The sequence below is a fragment of the Gavialis gangeticus genome, unplaced genomic scaffold (assembly GCF_001723915.1).
Source record: "Gavialis gangeticus isolate Ggan-Ray unplaced genomic scaffold, GavGan_comp1, whole genome shotgun sequence".
Lineage (NCBI taxonomy): Eukaryota > Metazoa > Chordata > Crocodylia > Gavialidae > Gavialis > Gavialis gangeticus.
The window spans coordinates 124,994,412-125,009,542 of NW_017729032.1; the positions used below are offsets into that span (position 1 = coordinate 124,994,412).

The 15,131-nt window shown below is 41.5% G+C and overlaps 1 protein-coding gene across 6 annotated transcripts in view; it reads right to left on the minus strand.

Moving 5' to 3' along the window:
- Positions 1-15,131, minus strand: part of DOCK9 (dedicator of cytokinesis 9) — a 222,893-nt gene that overhangs the window by 133,743 nt on the left and 74,019 nt on the right. For all 6 annotated transcript variants that reach the window (XR_002098921.1, XM_019524534.1, XM_019524533.1 and 3 more), the window contains exons 10-15: positions 12,337-12,411; positions 12,113-12,253; positions 11,537-11,740; positions 11,269-11,391; positions 4,523-4,605; positions 3,955-4,077 (exon numbers count right to left, since the gene is read on the minus strand). Coding sequence is in view for 5 of the 6 variants with exons in the window: in XM_019524534.1 (XP_019380079.1) it covers positions 3,955-4,077; positions 4,523-4,605; positions 11,269-11,391; positions 11,537-11,740; positions 12,113-12,253; positions 12,337-12,411 (749 nt within the window). In the remaining variant the exon portion in view is untranslated. The remainder of the gene's footprint in view (positions 1-3,954; positions 4,078-4,522; positions 4,606-11,268; positions 11,392-11,536; positions 11,741-12,112; positions 12,254-12,336; positions 12,412-15,131) is intronic.

The window sequence follows — 15,131 nt, forward strand, 5'->3', positions numbered from 1 at the left end:
CTCCTGACCCTAGCTACTATGAAACTATGAGCACTTCACCAGAGTGCCAGAAGCTCTCAAAGATCCATGCCAGGGGCTGAGCTTTGATGCAGGCCAGCTCCTTGAGTACTCTGGGGTGTAAATTGTCAGAGCCAGCTGACTTGAAGGTGTCCAGCTTCTCAAGGTGTTCCTTCACGAGGTCAGCATTGATGGAGGGCAAGGAATCTCCCTCACCCAGGCCTCCCTGTCCTGTAATGGGCAGGGGCGTCCCATGGGACTGGTGAAAGACTGACACAAAGTACCCATTTAGCAAGTTGGCTTTTTCCTGGGTGTCGGTTGTCAGTTATCCCATCTGGTTTTGCAGGGGTCCGATGTTGCCCTTGCTTTTCTTCCAGCTCCCCACGTATCTAAAAAAGTATTTTTTACTGTCCTTGATGCTTGTAGCTAGTTGGAGTTCAGTCGCAGCCTTGGCTTTCCTGGTTTGCTCCCTGCAGGTCCGGACCAGTGCAGAATATTCCTCCCTGGAGGTGGATCCAGTCCTCCATCCTTTCTAGGTCTTTCTTTTTAGATGCAAGAGGTCCACTAGTTCCCTGGAGAGCCAAGGGGGCTTCTGTGCCTTTTTGCTGCCTTTCCTCTGAGATGGGATAGACTTAGCTTGAAAATCCAGGATCGCTCCGTTGAGGAGCAACCACTCATCCTGAACTCCCCTCCCCTTTGGGTCGTGGGGTCCCTTAGGACCTCGCCTACAAGCCTCCTGAGCTTGTCAAAGCCAGCTTATCTGAAGTTGAGGACTTCTGTATTGCTGACTGACTTGCCAGCTTTATGGCAGATGGCGAAAGTGATCAGCTCGTGGTCACTGTCACTCAGCTTCCCTTTGATTGTTAGGTCACCAATTAGGTCGTCCCCATAGACAGTACCAGATCAAGCAGCACTTTACCTCTCGTCGGCCCATCGACTTCTTGCATCAGGAAGAGCTCATCCACGCACGAGAGAAAGCTTTGCAACTGCTCTGATTTGGCCGAGCACTCTTCCCATGAGATGTCAGGGTAGTTGAAGTCTCCCATGACAACCATGTACCGGGAGCGTGCTGCTTCAGTCAATTCCCTAGCAAACTCCTGGTCAAGCTCTTGATCCTGGGTAGAAGGTCTGTAATAGACTCCCACCATTGTGTCCTCTGTGCTGTGTTCCCCACGGATTTTAGCCCACAGGGTCTCCAATCATCCACCCTGGGCACCAATGTCAGCTTGCAGGGACGCGTAGCTTTCCTTGACATAGAGAGCTACACCCCCACCCCTTTTGTCCACTTGATCTCTCCTGTACAGGGTATAGCCATCTATACGTGTGGCCCAGTCATGGGTGGAGTCTAAGTATGCATCTAAGTATTTTGTTTCCCCACCACAAGCAATAAGAAGGAATGAAGCTTGCAGCTGTCCCACCTCTAATATTTTTGGCTGTGGTAGGCTGGAAGATGTAAAGGCTACAGCCACAACTACAATAGATACTGGTATTGAAAGAAATCTCTGGAAGATGTGCAACATCACTGGAATTTGAATCTACATATTAAGGAAAACAAATCTGTACTGCATTGAATAGACGGGGGGATTCTTTGGATATCAATGCAGATTGCTTCATGTAAATGGGTGCCCAAGAGTTTACTCCAACCGCTGTATAAATAGGTGCTTTAGGTGGTTCTGGAGTGATCTGGTAGACAGCCAGAGCTGATATTTTAGAGGGAACTGGTTTAGGCTGTTGATTGTCTCTTGTTTGAGGAAGCTGAGCTAGATAATACGAATGATGGTAATTCTGTGTTTATTTTCCAAGCCCAAAAAAGGAAAACTGCACTTGCAGTTTAAAGTGTACCGTTTCCTGCAAAAGCTGTAAGAATAAGGTCATAGTTGCTTATCACAGAATCCTGGAAAGTTAAGATTGGAAGGGACCTCAGGAGGTCATTTAGTCCAACTCCCTGCTCTAAGCAGGACCATCATCTCTAACTAGATCATCCCAGCCAAGGCTTTGTCTAGTCAGGTCTTAAAAACCTGCAAGGGTGGAGATTCCACAACCTCTCTGGTAACCTGTTCCAGTGGTTTACCACCCTTCTGATGAGAAAATTTTCTTAATATGTAACCAAAACTTCCCTTGCAGAAACTTGAGACCATTGCTCCTTGTTCTGTCATCTGTCACCACTGAAAACAGTCTAGCTCCATGCTTTCTGTAACCACCTTTCTGGTAGTTGAAGGCTGTTATTAAATCCTCTCTCAGTCTTCTTTTCTGCAGACTAAATAAGTAAAATTCCCTCAGCCTCTCTTCAGTCATGGGCCCTAGCCCTCTATCCATTTTGTGTTGCCGTCCACTTGACCCTCTCCAATTTGTCTACATCCTCTTTAACATTGGTCTACAACCCAAAACTGAACACAGTACACTGCCTGTGGCCTCACCAGTGCTGAAGAGGGGAAGAATCACTTCCCTCAGTCTACTGGCAACACTCCTACCAACGCAGCCCAGTATGCTGTTAGCCTTCTTGATAACCAGGGCACATTGTTGGCTCATATTCAGCTTATTGTCCACAGTAACCCCCAGGTCCTTTTCTGCAGAGCTGCTGCTTAGCCAGTCGGTCCCCAGCCTATACCAGTGCATAGGACTGTTCCATCCCAAGTGCAGGACTTTGCACTTCTCCTTACTGCATTTCATGAGATTTCTTTGGTCCAATTCTCCAATTTGTCAAGGTGTCTCAAACTTAGCTGCACCCTCCAACATATCTACTGTTCCCCCTAGCTTGGTGTCATCTGCAAACTTGCTAAAAGTGCATTCTATCCCATCTTTCAGGTCACTGATGAAAATATTGAGCAGGACAGGTCCCAGGACCAACCCCTGGGGCACTCCACTTGATACCGACTGCCAACTAGACATTGAGTCATTGATTCCTACTCTTTGAGTTTGATGATCCAGCCAGTTTTCTATCCACCTTACAGTTTGTTCATCCAACCTGTACTTCTTTAGCTTGCTTGCAAGAATATTGTGGGAGACCATATCAAAAACCTTGCTAAAGTCTGTGGGGAAGTTCCTAACTCTGTACTTAGCTGTACTTAGTTTAAAAGCATGATTTCATTGAAGAGAAATGAGCTTTAGAGATGTTAGAGTAATATCACTGAGATGGTCTGGCATGGCTCAGCAAATATTTATTCTTGTTCATTGTTTTGATTCCAACCCACGTAAGCCAGAAGTGGAGTATAACTAGAAGCATCAAGTTACCATTGTCTATGACAAACAGTTGATAAAAAATGATTTATATGTTGACAGAATAAGGAAGTAAATTTCCCAACCCTGAAACGTAATCACCAACAATCAGAAAATGAACTTATACGTGTCTGTTTTTAACTTATTATTGTGGCATGTATCATCTAAGATTGTGAAAGAAGAAAAGTATTATTTCAGTTTATTTACCTGTTGCATTTTGTGTTAGGTATATTCACTCATGCTCCAAAGAACAACTGCCTTCACCAAATCAATGCGGAGTTCAAAAATTTGAAAGCCATAAAAAAAGAGAGGCATGGGGCCTCTTGTAGAGCTGCAGTACATGAAAACTCATTTTGAAACCCAACTGATTTGCAGTTTGGGATTAAAATGTGGCTGTTCTTAAAAGTATTATTTAATAAATCTATTTTATTCATTGTACACTCATGGAATTTCCAACTAGTGTAAAGTAGGGGGAGGAGAATTGCATTTTTATTTAAACGAAACTCCTAACTACATGTTTGTAGAGAAAGTTAGTTAGCCATGTTAGTCTGAAGTCAGGTACAAAGCAGGACAGGCTCCACCTTGCCCTGCCTCATATATTTGTAGTAATGTTCACATTACTAGTTATAAGAACAGAAACAGACATACAAGAACTGACCAGATGTTTTAATTTCTGTTCATCCTAAAAGATGTATACATAAACCTCCCCTCCCCTCCAAAAAACCGAAGAGTTACACTCACTTTCTGAAATCTGCTAGCAGCTTAAGCATGTCTTCATTTGAGAGTTTATTACTGTCTTGTCTGTAGAGAGCAGAAAACCTTGCACTTTTGTCCAGGGTTCCTGATGCATCTTTAAACAATGTCCTGAAAGTCAAAAAGTTGTCTTTAAAAATTTTGTAACAATAAGTTAAGGTAAAAGCTACATTTAAATATTTGTCTACCAGTATGCAGGTAAGCTTCACTTTGTTCATAGCTAATATTTTAATAAACAGAATATGAACAATTTAATTTCTAGCCAAGTCAAAAATAGCACAGCAGTGGAGGGGGAAAGAGCCACCTAACTTAAATGAACTTCATCTCAAATACCTGTCCCACCATGGGAAAGATATGTATTCCTCATTTGTCTGAAATCTGTGGCTGAGCTAAAATGACAATGAATTTAGAAAGGGCTACTCGGAAATGTGAGCAAGAAAAAAACCAAATGCAGCAAGCTCAATTTTGGTAAATGAGACTTCTATTGTTCTTCCATAGTAAACAGTTAAGTAATCCTCTAGATAACATATCTGGTGATAAGAATGGTGTTCCTTACCTAGCTGCCCAGGCAAATGGCATTCTATATTGACCTAGTCTTTGACATGCTTGCTTGGCATTCTTCAATACTTTCTGTGCAACCTGCAAGTGATTAAGAAGATGAGTTGTTAAAATACAATGTATTCCATAAAATGAGGTGTCTATCGCTTTTCATCACTATCCAAAAAGTCTATGCTAAGAGTAAATCCATTCTTAAACAATGAAGTTCCATCAACATTAGTAAACATGTGAAAACTATAGTAAAAAAATCAACAACATCAGTTATTTGTTTATGGATTAAGTAGGGCCTGCTGTTATATGCACAAGCCATAGAGAAGAAACAAACCTCATACACTTGTACTCCCCTCTGTTAGGCCACCATTTCACTCTGAAAGGAAAGACTACCAATGCAGGTTCACTTGTTATCTCTCTCTTTCCCTGAATTAATTGCATCACCTCTCTCTGGCATTATATTGATTCTGCAGGAAGGGAACTTATTTTTGCAATTCAGGTGCCTTCCACAGCTATTCTGTTAACATTATTTACAACATCTCCCACAAGAAGGAAGAAATGTTTTGTTACACGTTCATTTGCAATTGTACAAACATTTCTAACGATTATCAAACTGCATGAAATTAACAAATGAGGTAGAATGTAATAAGATGCAATGCTGAGGTAATGTGCTTTAAGATCCCACTAAACTCTACAGGGATTTGACTGTAAGAAATTGCATCACTTGGATCAGAAAGGTATGTACTAGAGCTCCAGGTTTCAGAAAGTATATGGCATTACATATAGGAACCCTAAGCTAACAGAACGTTAAGTTCACAAAACAGCATTTCAAATTTGGAAGAAAGAATTAACATTGGAAATGCAACTTTAATATGGTCTCCTCATAAAAAGCCTCGCCTAGCATCATATGTAAACTCTATGCATGTATCTAAGAAGGATGTAGTACAGTGTTTCTCAACCAAGGTGCCATGGCACCTGAGGTACCCTGAGATCAACCAGTCAACATCAAATAATTGGGCAACTGGCTGCTTGTTATTTGACTATAGTAAAAAATCCCCTGTCAAATATTCCATGAAGCTAAAATGATTTTGTGTAGGAGGTGGCATACCCATACTGGTGCATTATAGTGTCCCATTAAGGGCAGCAGGACTGCACACCTTGCTTTTCAGTCCTACAGGAGTCAGGATATACACAAACACTCCATTTAAGCACAGGTATCCTCTGTACTGCTCCTCTCTTTTGAGCTCTTTTAGCCAACTTTTTCTTCCACCCATTAAGCCACACGAGGCTGCAAAAGCTATTCTGTGTTGAGGGAAGAGTACCAAAACCAGTAGCATAAAAAAAGCTTCTCTACTAGCCATCTGCTATGACTGCTGGCATCCCCAAATGCAAACAGCAAAATGCTTGAAGAGTTGGCCAGCTGCCTGCTTAGCATAATTGCATTTTAAAAACTGACTTTTGTCTTTTATAGTTGCTTTGTGCAGTTTGTTTGTTTGTTTAGTAACTTCAGGCTGACTGAGGTTTCAGAACAGAAGCCAAAGAAAAGAACTGTTCTTCTTGAATATCATTCACATTTACACTTACCTAAAATTGATCGTTCTAAAAATGTTAGTTTTTTTAAACGCAATTTTGTTGTTTCACAACAATAATTTGGTTTGTTTTTGTTAATTAACATGTGATCTCTTGAAGATTGAAGTCTCTGTTCACTGTTCTAATAAATTATTGCTTAAAATAAGTAATTATTTTATTGTGTAAAATATTTAAAAAATGCTTAATGCCTAAAACTGGAGGGATTATTTCAATGACAAGGAGCAATGCAATGATCAATCCACCACAGGCTGGACCAATAGACAACAAAAAGACAGTTCCAGGATTTCATTCGAGTGCCGAAGCCCTACTCTGGACCTGCTTATAAATTGTTTCCACCTCCATGCCCAATCCAAGAGTCCTAGACACCACCACCACATGCATTACAACTTTAGCCCTGCAGAACAGAGCCATATTCATCCTTAAAAACAACCCTAATTTTATCATACAACAAGCTGATAAGGTGGGTGCTACTATTTTCATGGACAAAACAGCATATACACAGGAAGCCAAGACAGAGTTTTAGAGATAGATAACTCCACAACAATACCGAGAGGAATAAAATGACCACTTAACAACACTACCTCTGTAAAGAGGAGAAACTGCTTCCACGTCCCAGGACCCAAGGCTAGGCAACTTTTACTTATCGCCTAAGTTCCACAAACCTGGCAACCCAAGACATCCCATTTTCTCTGGCACTGGCACCATCACAGGGAGTTTTGAGCTATATTGACCTTATCCTAGTCCCATGTGCCACTGAAACTGCCAACTGTTTGAAAGATGCAGCAGATTTCTTCCAAGAACTATACTCCATTGACAAGCTTCCAGCAAACACCATATTAAGTCCCATCCATGTTCCATCTCTACATCAACTTGCCCTGTGAGGGTGGATTACAAGCCAGAAAGAACATTATCACCAATGAGGACACTACTTCGTTTCCATTGTACTACCCTGCTTTGTCTTCGCACATAGATTCTTTGCATTTGGTGTCTCCCTATATTTACAATTGAATGGTGATGCCATGGGCACAACCAGGCCCCCCGCCCACTCCCAGTATGATGGATGTTGAAGTCCATTTTCTCTACAGCTGTCTTTTCATCCCTCTGATGCACCTAAGCTACAACAATGACATCTTCATTGTCTACTCACAATGGTAGAACTTCTAGAGAAATTTCACCAAGATTTTGACAATTTCCACCCCTCCGCCCACTCTGGAATACTCCACCCAGCAATTTAATTTCTTGGACACCACAGTGAAGGTTTGCAATAGCCACATCACTGCTACATTTTATTAGAAACCCACCCAACTGCTACTGCTACCTTCACCATTTTCCATCCTAAGCACAACACTAGATCCATTTATCCATGCAGCTAAGCTCTACGTTACACCTGCATCTGCTCTGATCCCAACAACTTAAGCACGTGGTGTAGAGATTCCTATAATTATAATACAATCCCAAAACTGTAGCCACTCAAATCAACCAAACCAGACTCAAATCAAGCTCTGATCTATTACAATTCCAACTCTGAGGTAAGAATAACAAAATCCCTCTAGCTGTTACCTCCAGCTTGGACATCTTAGATGCATCATTAATGACCTCCAGATCCCCCTGGTAAAAGAGGCGGTCTTCAAGGTAGCCATGGGGGACAAACCTGTTCTGGCTTACAGACACCCTCCCAACCCCAAACAGCATCTCTCAGTCAATAGGCTACTTAATTCCTATTCTCATCAAGACACCAGGCCTTGCAACAGATCCAGATGCAAGCCATGACCTCTCATCAATACAGACAACACCATCACTGGGTCAAATAACACTGATTGTAAGATCTGAGGTTTATCCATTTCCACCAATATTATGTACATCACCACTTGCTTTAAAGTGCCCCTCTGTTGTCTACAGCCGACAGTCAAGGGTGACTTGTACATGTAAGTATGCATGAACGCTGATCTGTCAGTTCCAAAAAGACACATAAACCTGTGGCAGAACACTTTAGCCTCCCTGGACATTTCATCACTGCCATCAAGAGTACTTGCTCTTAGATACAAGACTTTAAAAACAAACTTGACCACAAAATTGCTGAATAAGAAATCATTGAGAGACTAGATTGTTTTATACATGGTCTAACCAGAGACTACAGATTCTTATCCCATCACATGGATTAGCTTTTATGACCCCTCTGTCCCCATGTGTTTATCACTTGTTGCCTCTCCCAGAACTGACCCCTCTTCCTCCTTTGCCTTTTTTATTCAAATCAATCTATTTGATAGCTTGCTCTGTGTATGCCTTTTCATGGCTTCTGGTGAAATGAACTTAACTACACAAAAGCTTATGCACCACTGATGTAGTTAGTGCAGTGGTGCTCAATCTTTCTGGCCAGCAGACTGGATTGGCGGAGTCAAGGCTGTCCACAACCTGGATCTGGCTGATGGTCCTAATCTGGCATGGGGTGGTTGTGGTAGTGCCCCATCTGGCTGCATGGTGTGGGGTAGGGGGCATCCTAGTTCCAATTTGGCCTGTAGAGGGGAGGGAGGGAGCATGACCCATAGAGGGGAATGGACGTGGCCCAGTTCCAATCCAGACCAGGGGAAGGGGTGTGGCCCAGCCTCACCCATGTGTGGGGCAGGGGGAAGGAGGGGGCATGACTTGGCCCCAATTTGCTGCATGTAGATTGGGGTTTGGGAATTTGGCAGTGGGGAAGGGGGGCCATATTAATAACCATTGCTGTCTTGCCACCAAATTTCCCAATCTATAAGGAGCCCTTTAGGCCAGATAGCTATGGCTCCATGGGCCGCATTTGGTCCATGGGCCGGAAGTTGAGCACATCTGAGTTAGTGTGCAAGATTCATCTCTATCTACCCTGCCATAAAATTTTGGCCATTATTTGAAAAGTTGACAAATCATTTGACTAAGCATTTTTTGACTAGTCAAACACTAAACCCTATGCAAGAGCCTTTTAAGGGTGATGCACAATATTAACATTGTTAGGTATACAAACTCTGCATGATTCACAAGAGAAATCCAGAGATTTCAAACAGAAATCCATAGTGTCAGAAACAATCTGACCTGTTGCAGTTTTTCTCGGTTCTCTGCAACAGAAGAATTTCTCTATTATTATTGCATAGTCAAAAAACAAGAGAAATTAGATTTTAAATGGGGTACCACTAAATTCGGAAAAGTTAAGGAGGGCTGCTTTGAATCTAAACAGCTTGAAAACCACTGACTTAATAAACATATGTGGAGAATCAGACAGCCTGAGTTCTATCTCCAGCTATAAAAAGAAGTGTGGGTTAACAACCAACAGATCTGGCACATCCATTCCTAGTCAGTGTGCCTTAAATCTGGTATAGAAACAGCACTGCCAGCCTGCCCGTGAAACAATTCTCAGCTACTCCATTTATAAAATGGGGGGAAATATACTTGTAGCTTCAGAGATAAACACATATAGAGCCTGATCTGTAATTCTTTGTTCAAAGTACCAATTTGCACTACTCGGGGAAACAAAGCTAAAAGAAGAAATAGTAATCTGCCTCCAGCCAAAAGGGTCTGTTTTCCTTTTTCTTTTGTGACCACTAGCTAGTACGGCATGTGAAATGCAGGTAGTCTACAGGACCTGGCAGCACTGCTCATTTTATTTTCCTTAAACTTTCAAACAAATGATTTTGACCTGAAGCAGAGTAAGAATTGAAAAAACAAACAAACCCAAGTTACCAATAACTTTAAGAATAGACATGTTAAATACAACATCATAAACACCTGGCTTTGTGGGTGTTGCGAACTACATCTATAATAAAATACAACCTGGCTGAATCCACATGAGCGTGGATGTTTGGTTCCCTGGGGACTACCAGCAGTGGCCCACTATGTGCTGCCACTAGTTTTCCCCAGGAAATGCCTGTGCCATGCACCCTCTGGCATGCGGTACGTTAGCCCAGGTTGTGTAGGGGAGACTGGGGCCAGCACTGGGCTGGCCCCAGCAGCCTTATCTGGGGTTCTGGGGGGCTCCCAGGGCTGCAGCAGTGACAATCTTGTTGTTTGGAGCCTGGCCAGTGGCCAGAGCATGGCTCTCACTGGCCTGGCTTTGGTTTTGAGTAGCATATGCCACCTCCATGTGTGCCACTCCACTTTTTTGTTGTTTTATTCTGACCCCTGGATATCCCATGTGATGCTCTCTTGCAGCACAGAGAACACCTGAACACGTGGTATGTGGTGCCATAGACGTGTCTGCGGTGCCACATACCACACTGCCATGCTCATCTGGACGCAGCCCGATTCTAGTTCTAGAGAGGGGTACTAACTTCAAAGAAAGAATACTGCAGGCTGAAATCAATCTTCTCTGGCATGGATATAGGGACACCAAAAATTATTCAGTGATTTTTTTTTTTTGTTTTGTTTCCCGAAGTCTTTCACTGACTGTTAGAGTATGCTTTAAAAACTGCTTCTTGATGATTTAAGAAGGATGCATTAACATTCATATTCAATGATAGCAAATACCACCATTTGTTTAAATAATACTATACATTTGAAACTCTCTCTTCCCCATTACATTTCGCGCAATAGAAAATTGGAAAAATATATCAAGAGTAGCTATCAGGAACTGTATCAGATATGCTGATGCTTTACCACCTATAGTCCTCATGCCTGAATACCATACATTTCTCCCCTAAAGGGTACATTTTAGAAAGTAAACAAAATGTGGATGCATGTAAATATAATCTTCTATGTGGCTATTACCTACAAACATTACTTTATTTCTTCCAATAACTGATTTTACAGAATTTAACTGTACAACTATGTTTCTAATGCAAAGTAGAAAATTTTAGAATTTTTTTTTTTTTTTTAACAAATAAATTAAAAATGGAAACCTGAAATGATGCAGATAATTCTAAATATCTGATCTTGGTCAGAATTTACACACACACACACACACACACACACACACACACACTCTCTCTCTCTCTCTCTGACGTTTTAGCATTGAAATGGTATGCAAGTTGTAAAGTCCCATTAAGGAACAGCAATTAGTCTATGAAAGCACTGTAGATAAGCTAGTCTCAACATTTAAGAAGATTTTATTATGAGACTTCATAATGAAGTATCATATATCCAAAGTATCCACTTTTCCCCCAAGAACGTTACCAATACATATTAAAACCAATACAGTACCTTAGAAGAATCTGTACTTTTCATGTATGGCTCAGCACAATGGGTAATACTTCCCTGCAATACTTTTTCTATTCTAGCCACAAGAAATATCTCGGGATGTGGACACGTGATTGAGAATATTCCCTAAAAGAAGAAAGCAATTACATACAGTACACAAAATATGAAGACTTTTTTGCTGTACACCCAGGAAAAAAAAAAACTATTTGAAAGCATGTAAAACAACCTCTATCTTCATCCTAAATAAGAATTTTACACTGTTTTTTCTTACCTGCTTTGGATACTGCAACATGGTCTCATGAATAATGTCTTGAACCCTGTGTAAACAATCGTCACTGCCATTCATCAGTTGCTCTGGCATATTTGATATCATGTGCCTCACTGAGATGTGATTCAAATCAACGTGAAAGTCTGCTGAAATCTTCTGATTGTTTTTTATATCAAACAGTGACAATGTGACAAAGAAAGGTTCTACCTAGACATTAGAAAGTGCAAGTGTTATCACTGAACACTCCCAACAAATTTATTTGCAAATTTTTACAGACATACAGTTATCATTACAAAGAATTTCCAAAATTCCTGTACTATGTACAGGTTGTAACATACAATGAAAAAACAAACTGCTTTCATAAACATGCCAATGAGGTCAGATGAAAAGGCTGTAAGCTTTTTGTTTTCTTGTTTTTTAAACTTATGGATTAACGAACACCAGAATCTCAGTTACTATGTTTAACCTGATAGTTAGCTGAGATGTCTTGATCTACTGCCAAGTAATGCTTGATAGTAAGGCATTAACTACTATATACGATTGTTACATAAAGACACAGTATTCACATAAAGAACTTACATTTGTTGTTGGTCCCTCTTCATTTTCAGCAACACAGCTTTGCAGATTGAAAGATAAATCATTACACTTCACTAGAATCTTTTTCCCAAACTTCTCTTCAAATGGCTTGACTTCTGGTTCAATGCCCGAAAAGTCAAGTTTCTTTAAAAGAAAACTAAAATTAAAATATTTCCTGTTTTATGACAAGTAACATAAAAGGATGGGTTTCTGTTAGAACATCAAACCTGGGCGTCTGGATCCAAGCCAAAAAGTTTAACTCTGCTTTCACTTTTTAATTTGATTTCTGCTTCTCTGGTACTCTGTCAAAAATAAAAAGAGCCATATTTTAATAAATAAATATATATATGCGCAATTATCATGGTCAAATGAGGGTGATTTTAAGCTTTCTTTTTACAGGAACGTTTTGCTCTAAGTAATTTAGTTTTAATCCAAGTTTTCCCTCCCCACTTCACTGAGTTTAGTATGTGACTTCCCAATTTAAGGTTTATCTATCATGCTTAAAACAGAAATGGTGAAGTGTGAGCTTGAAGTCCCAATTTTCTCCAACAAAAAAGTACATCCCATAAATTATGACCAAAAATTCATCCTACCTAGCTCTTATAAAATGCTTTTCATCCTTAAATATTGAATAGCTTTAACAAAGCTACTTTACACACCCAGCACACACACATATGATTATCTTCTCATGTAGTTAAAGTTCAGAAATACACTGAAGCCATAAGATGACTCAGGAAGCCATGAGCTAACTATGTTAAGAATCACAATCATAGCAAATTCCTTGATCTCCTACTGCTAAAAAGGTGGTTTTCCTGTGCATGGTAAGGAAAAACAACCCAAACCATTTATGGATTGACTTTCTATTGCTGAGATGAGTCCTGAGTACTCCTTGGAATGTTTAATTACTGGGAATTATAAGCACTTATTTGTTAGTACTAAAAGAAAAGAACATCAGAAGTAAAACAGAATGTGTGATAAATTGAGATGAAACTAGTTTTCCTGTTCCATGAGAGAGTTCATTTACCATTCTATATTTTTTCTTTTAAAAGTCATTGGCAAATGTGCATCTTGAGCACTGGACAGTTGGATAAATACATAAAACAAATGAGAAATACAGTACAATTAATGCTCTAGAACAGGTGTTTTCAACCTTTTTTAAGGAGTGTACCCTTTCTGGTTGATACCCCTTCTGGAATATACCCCCTTCTAGACGGGGAGGGCGGGGGGTCTGCGAAGCCAGCAGTGTGTGGCAGCGCAGGGAAGTGATATGCAGCAGTGGCACAGAGTGGTGAATGGCAGTGGTGGGGCGCTGGGAGCTCGCACGTGGTGCATGGCACTGTGCACTGCTTCCCTGTGCCGCCATGCATACCTCCTGGGGCCATCCCAAGTACCCTCAGGGGTACACACAACCCCAGTTGACAACCCCTGCTCTAGAAGTGTGATCGTCTGAAAAGGGACATAGATTTTAATACAGGAATCTCTCTTTTTAAAATAAAAAAGCAGCATGGACTACACTTTAACAGAAGGCTGCAAAGACCACCTACACTTCCACTTGCAACAACAGCTTCTGTTGCTACGGGAATGTCTTACACAATAAGTTTGGCTTGTAACATGTCTATTGTGACAGCACCTATGGGCTTCAGTCAGGACTAGGAAGGATTGGACAAATCTAGAAAATTTGTAACCCATTCCTTAAAGATCTTGCAGGTCTCAAACAGAGGAGAGGAACCATACCAAACAAGGAGGTACTTGCTGATAATGGGAGAAAGAAGGTATTAAAAAAAATTACAGCATACACAAAACTTAGTTACTCAGTACATAATCTGCCTTCACGGGGTCAGGCAACAGTTTGCCATATGCATTACAGAAGACCTGAGTTTTGAGGAGGAGCTTGGAGAATAAAGATTTGGATATTTCTGTGGATTTGAGTTCAAGCTGTTCTTATGTGCCAGGTAAAGCATGAGCGTACAAAAGAGATTCAGACAATTAACTGGCAAAGTAAAGCAGATGTCAACTGTAAAATAAAAGGAATGATGGGACAAAACTAAACTGTGGACACTTTAATAGTCTTAGGACTGTGATTCTGAATAGCTAAAAATGGAGGAGTCAACAGAGGAAACTGAAGAAGACAGTGCCTTAGTCCAAATGAGGAGGAGGGAACCTGGTTTTTCTCTGTTTAAAAATCCAAAATTCTGTGATTAAAAACTCCAAAATCTGTGTTTTTCCATGATTAAAATGAAACACCATTATACATATAGGTATCAGTTGAACACAATGTACTGATATATTTACAACTTTAAAGCAATTTGAAAGCCTAACAGTGCCTCAATCATTATAATAAAATACATTCCAAATATCTATATAATTGGGTGTTTGATTTGAGTTTAATCATAGAAAATCAGAGCTCCCCCTGCCCCCTTTGCTAACCAGGATGCGGGTCCAGCTGCAGTTGCCCACCCCTCACCGCTGCTTTGTGGTGCTGAGCTTCCTTGATATGCTGGTGCCTCTTACTCCCAAGCCACAGCCCCACAGCTCTGTCAGTGCCCGTCGCTCCCAACCTGCTGCCCCCCACCTTTCCCTGCCCTGCTGGTGCCCCACACTCCTGACCCACTGCCCCCCACCCCCAGGTCCCAACTTCCCAGTGTGGGGGTGGGGGAGGGATGTGGGGCGAGGAAGTTCTGTATGGGGCAGGAGGGGTGCCCAACCATAGCTCTATTTTGTTGCCACGGCCCAACCACTGCCACCATTCCCCTCAGGGTGTCCTCATTGTCCCCCACCCCACCTTCCCTCCTGGTTAGATCTGTGTCCTGGCATGCAAGTGGCTGGAGGAGGTGAGGGCATTGTGGTCCCCCTTCCCAATCTGCTGCTCCTGACACTGCTGGTGGTACAGCTGGCATGAAGATCCTGGTGGCAGCAGGTGCAATGAGTCTCAACATCTCACTATGCCCTCTCGCACTGGGTCCTACCTGCCAGGCTGCAGAGGTGGCCTCATGCAGGTCCAGCCAGGCTGTAGCCCTGTGTC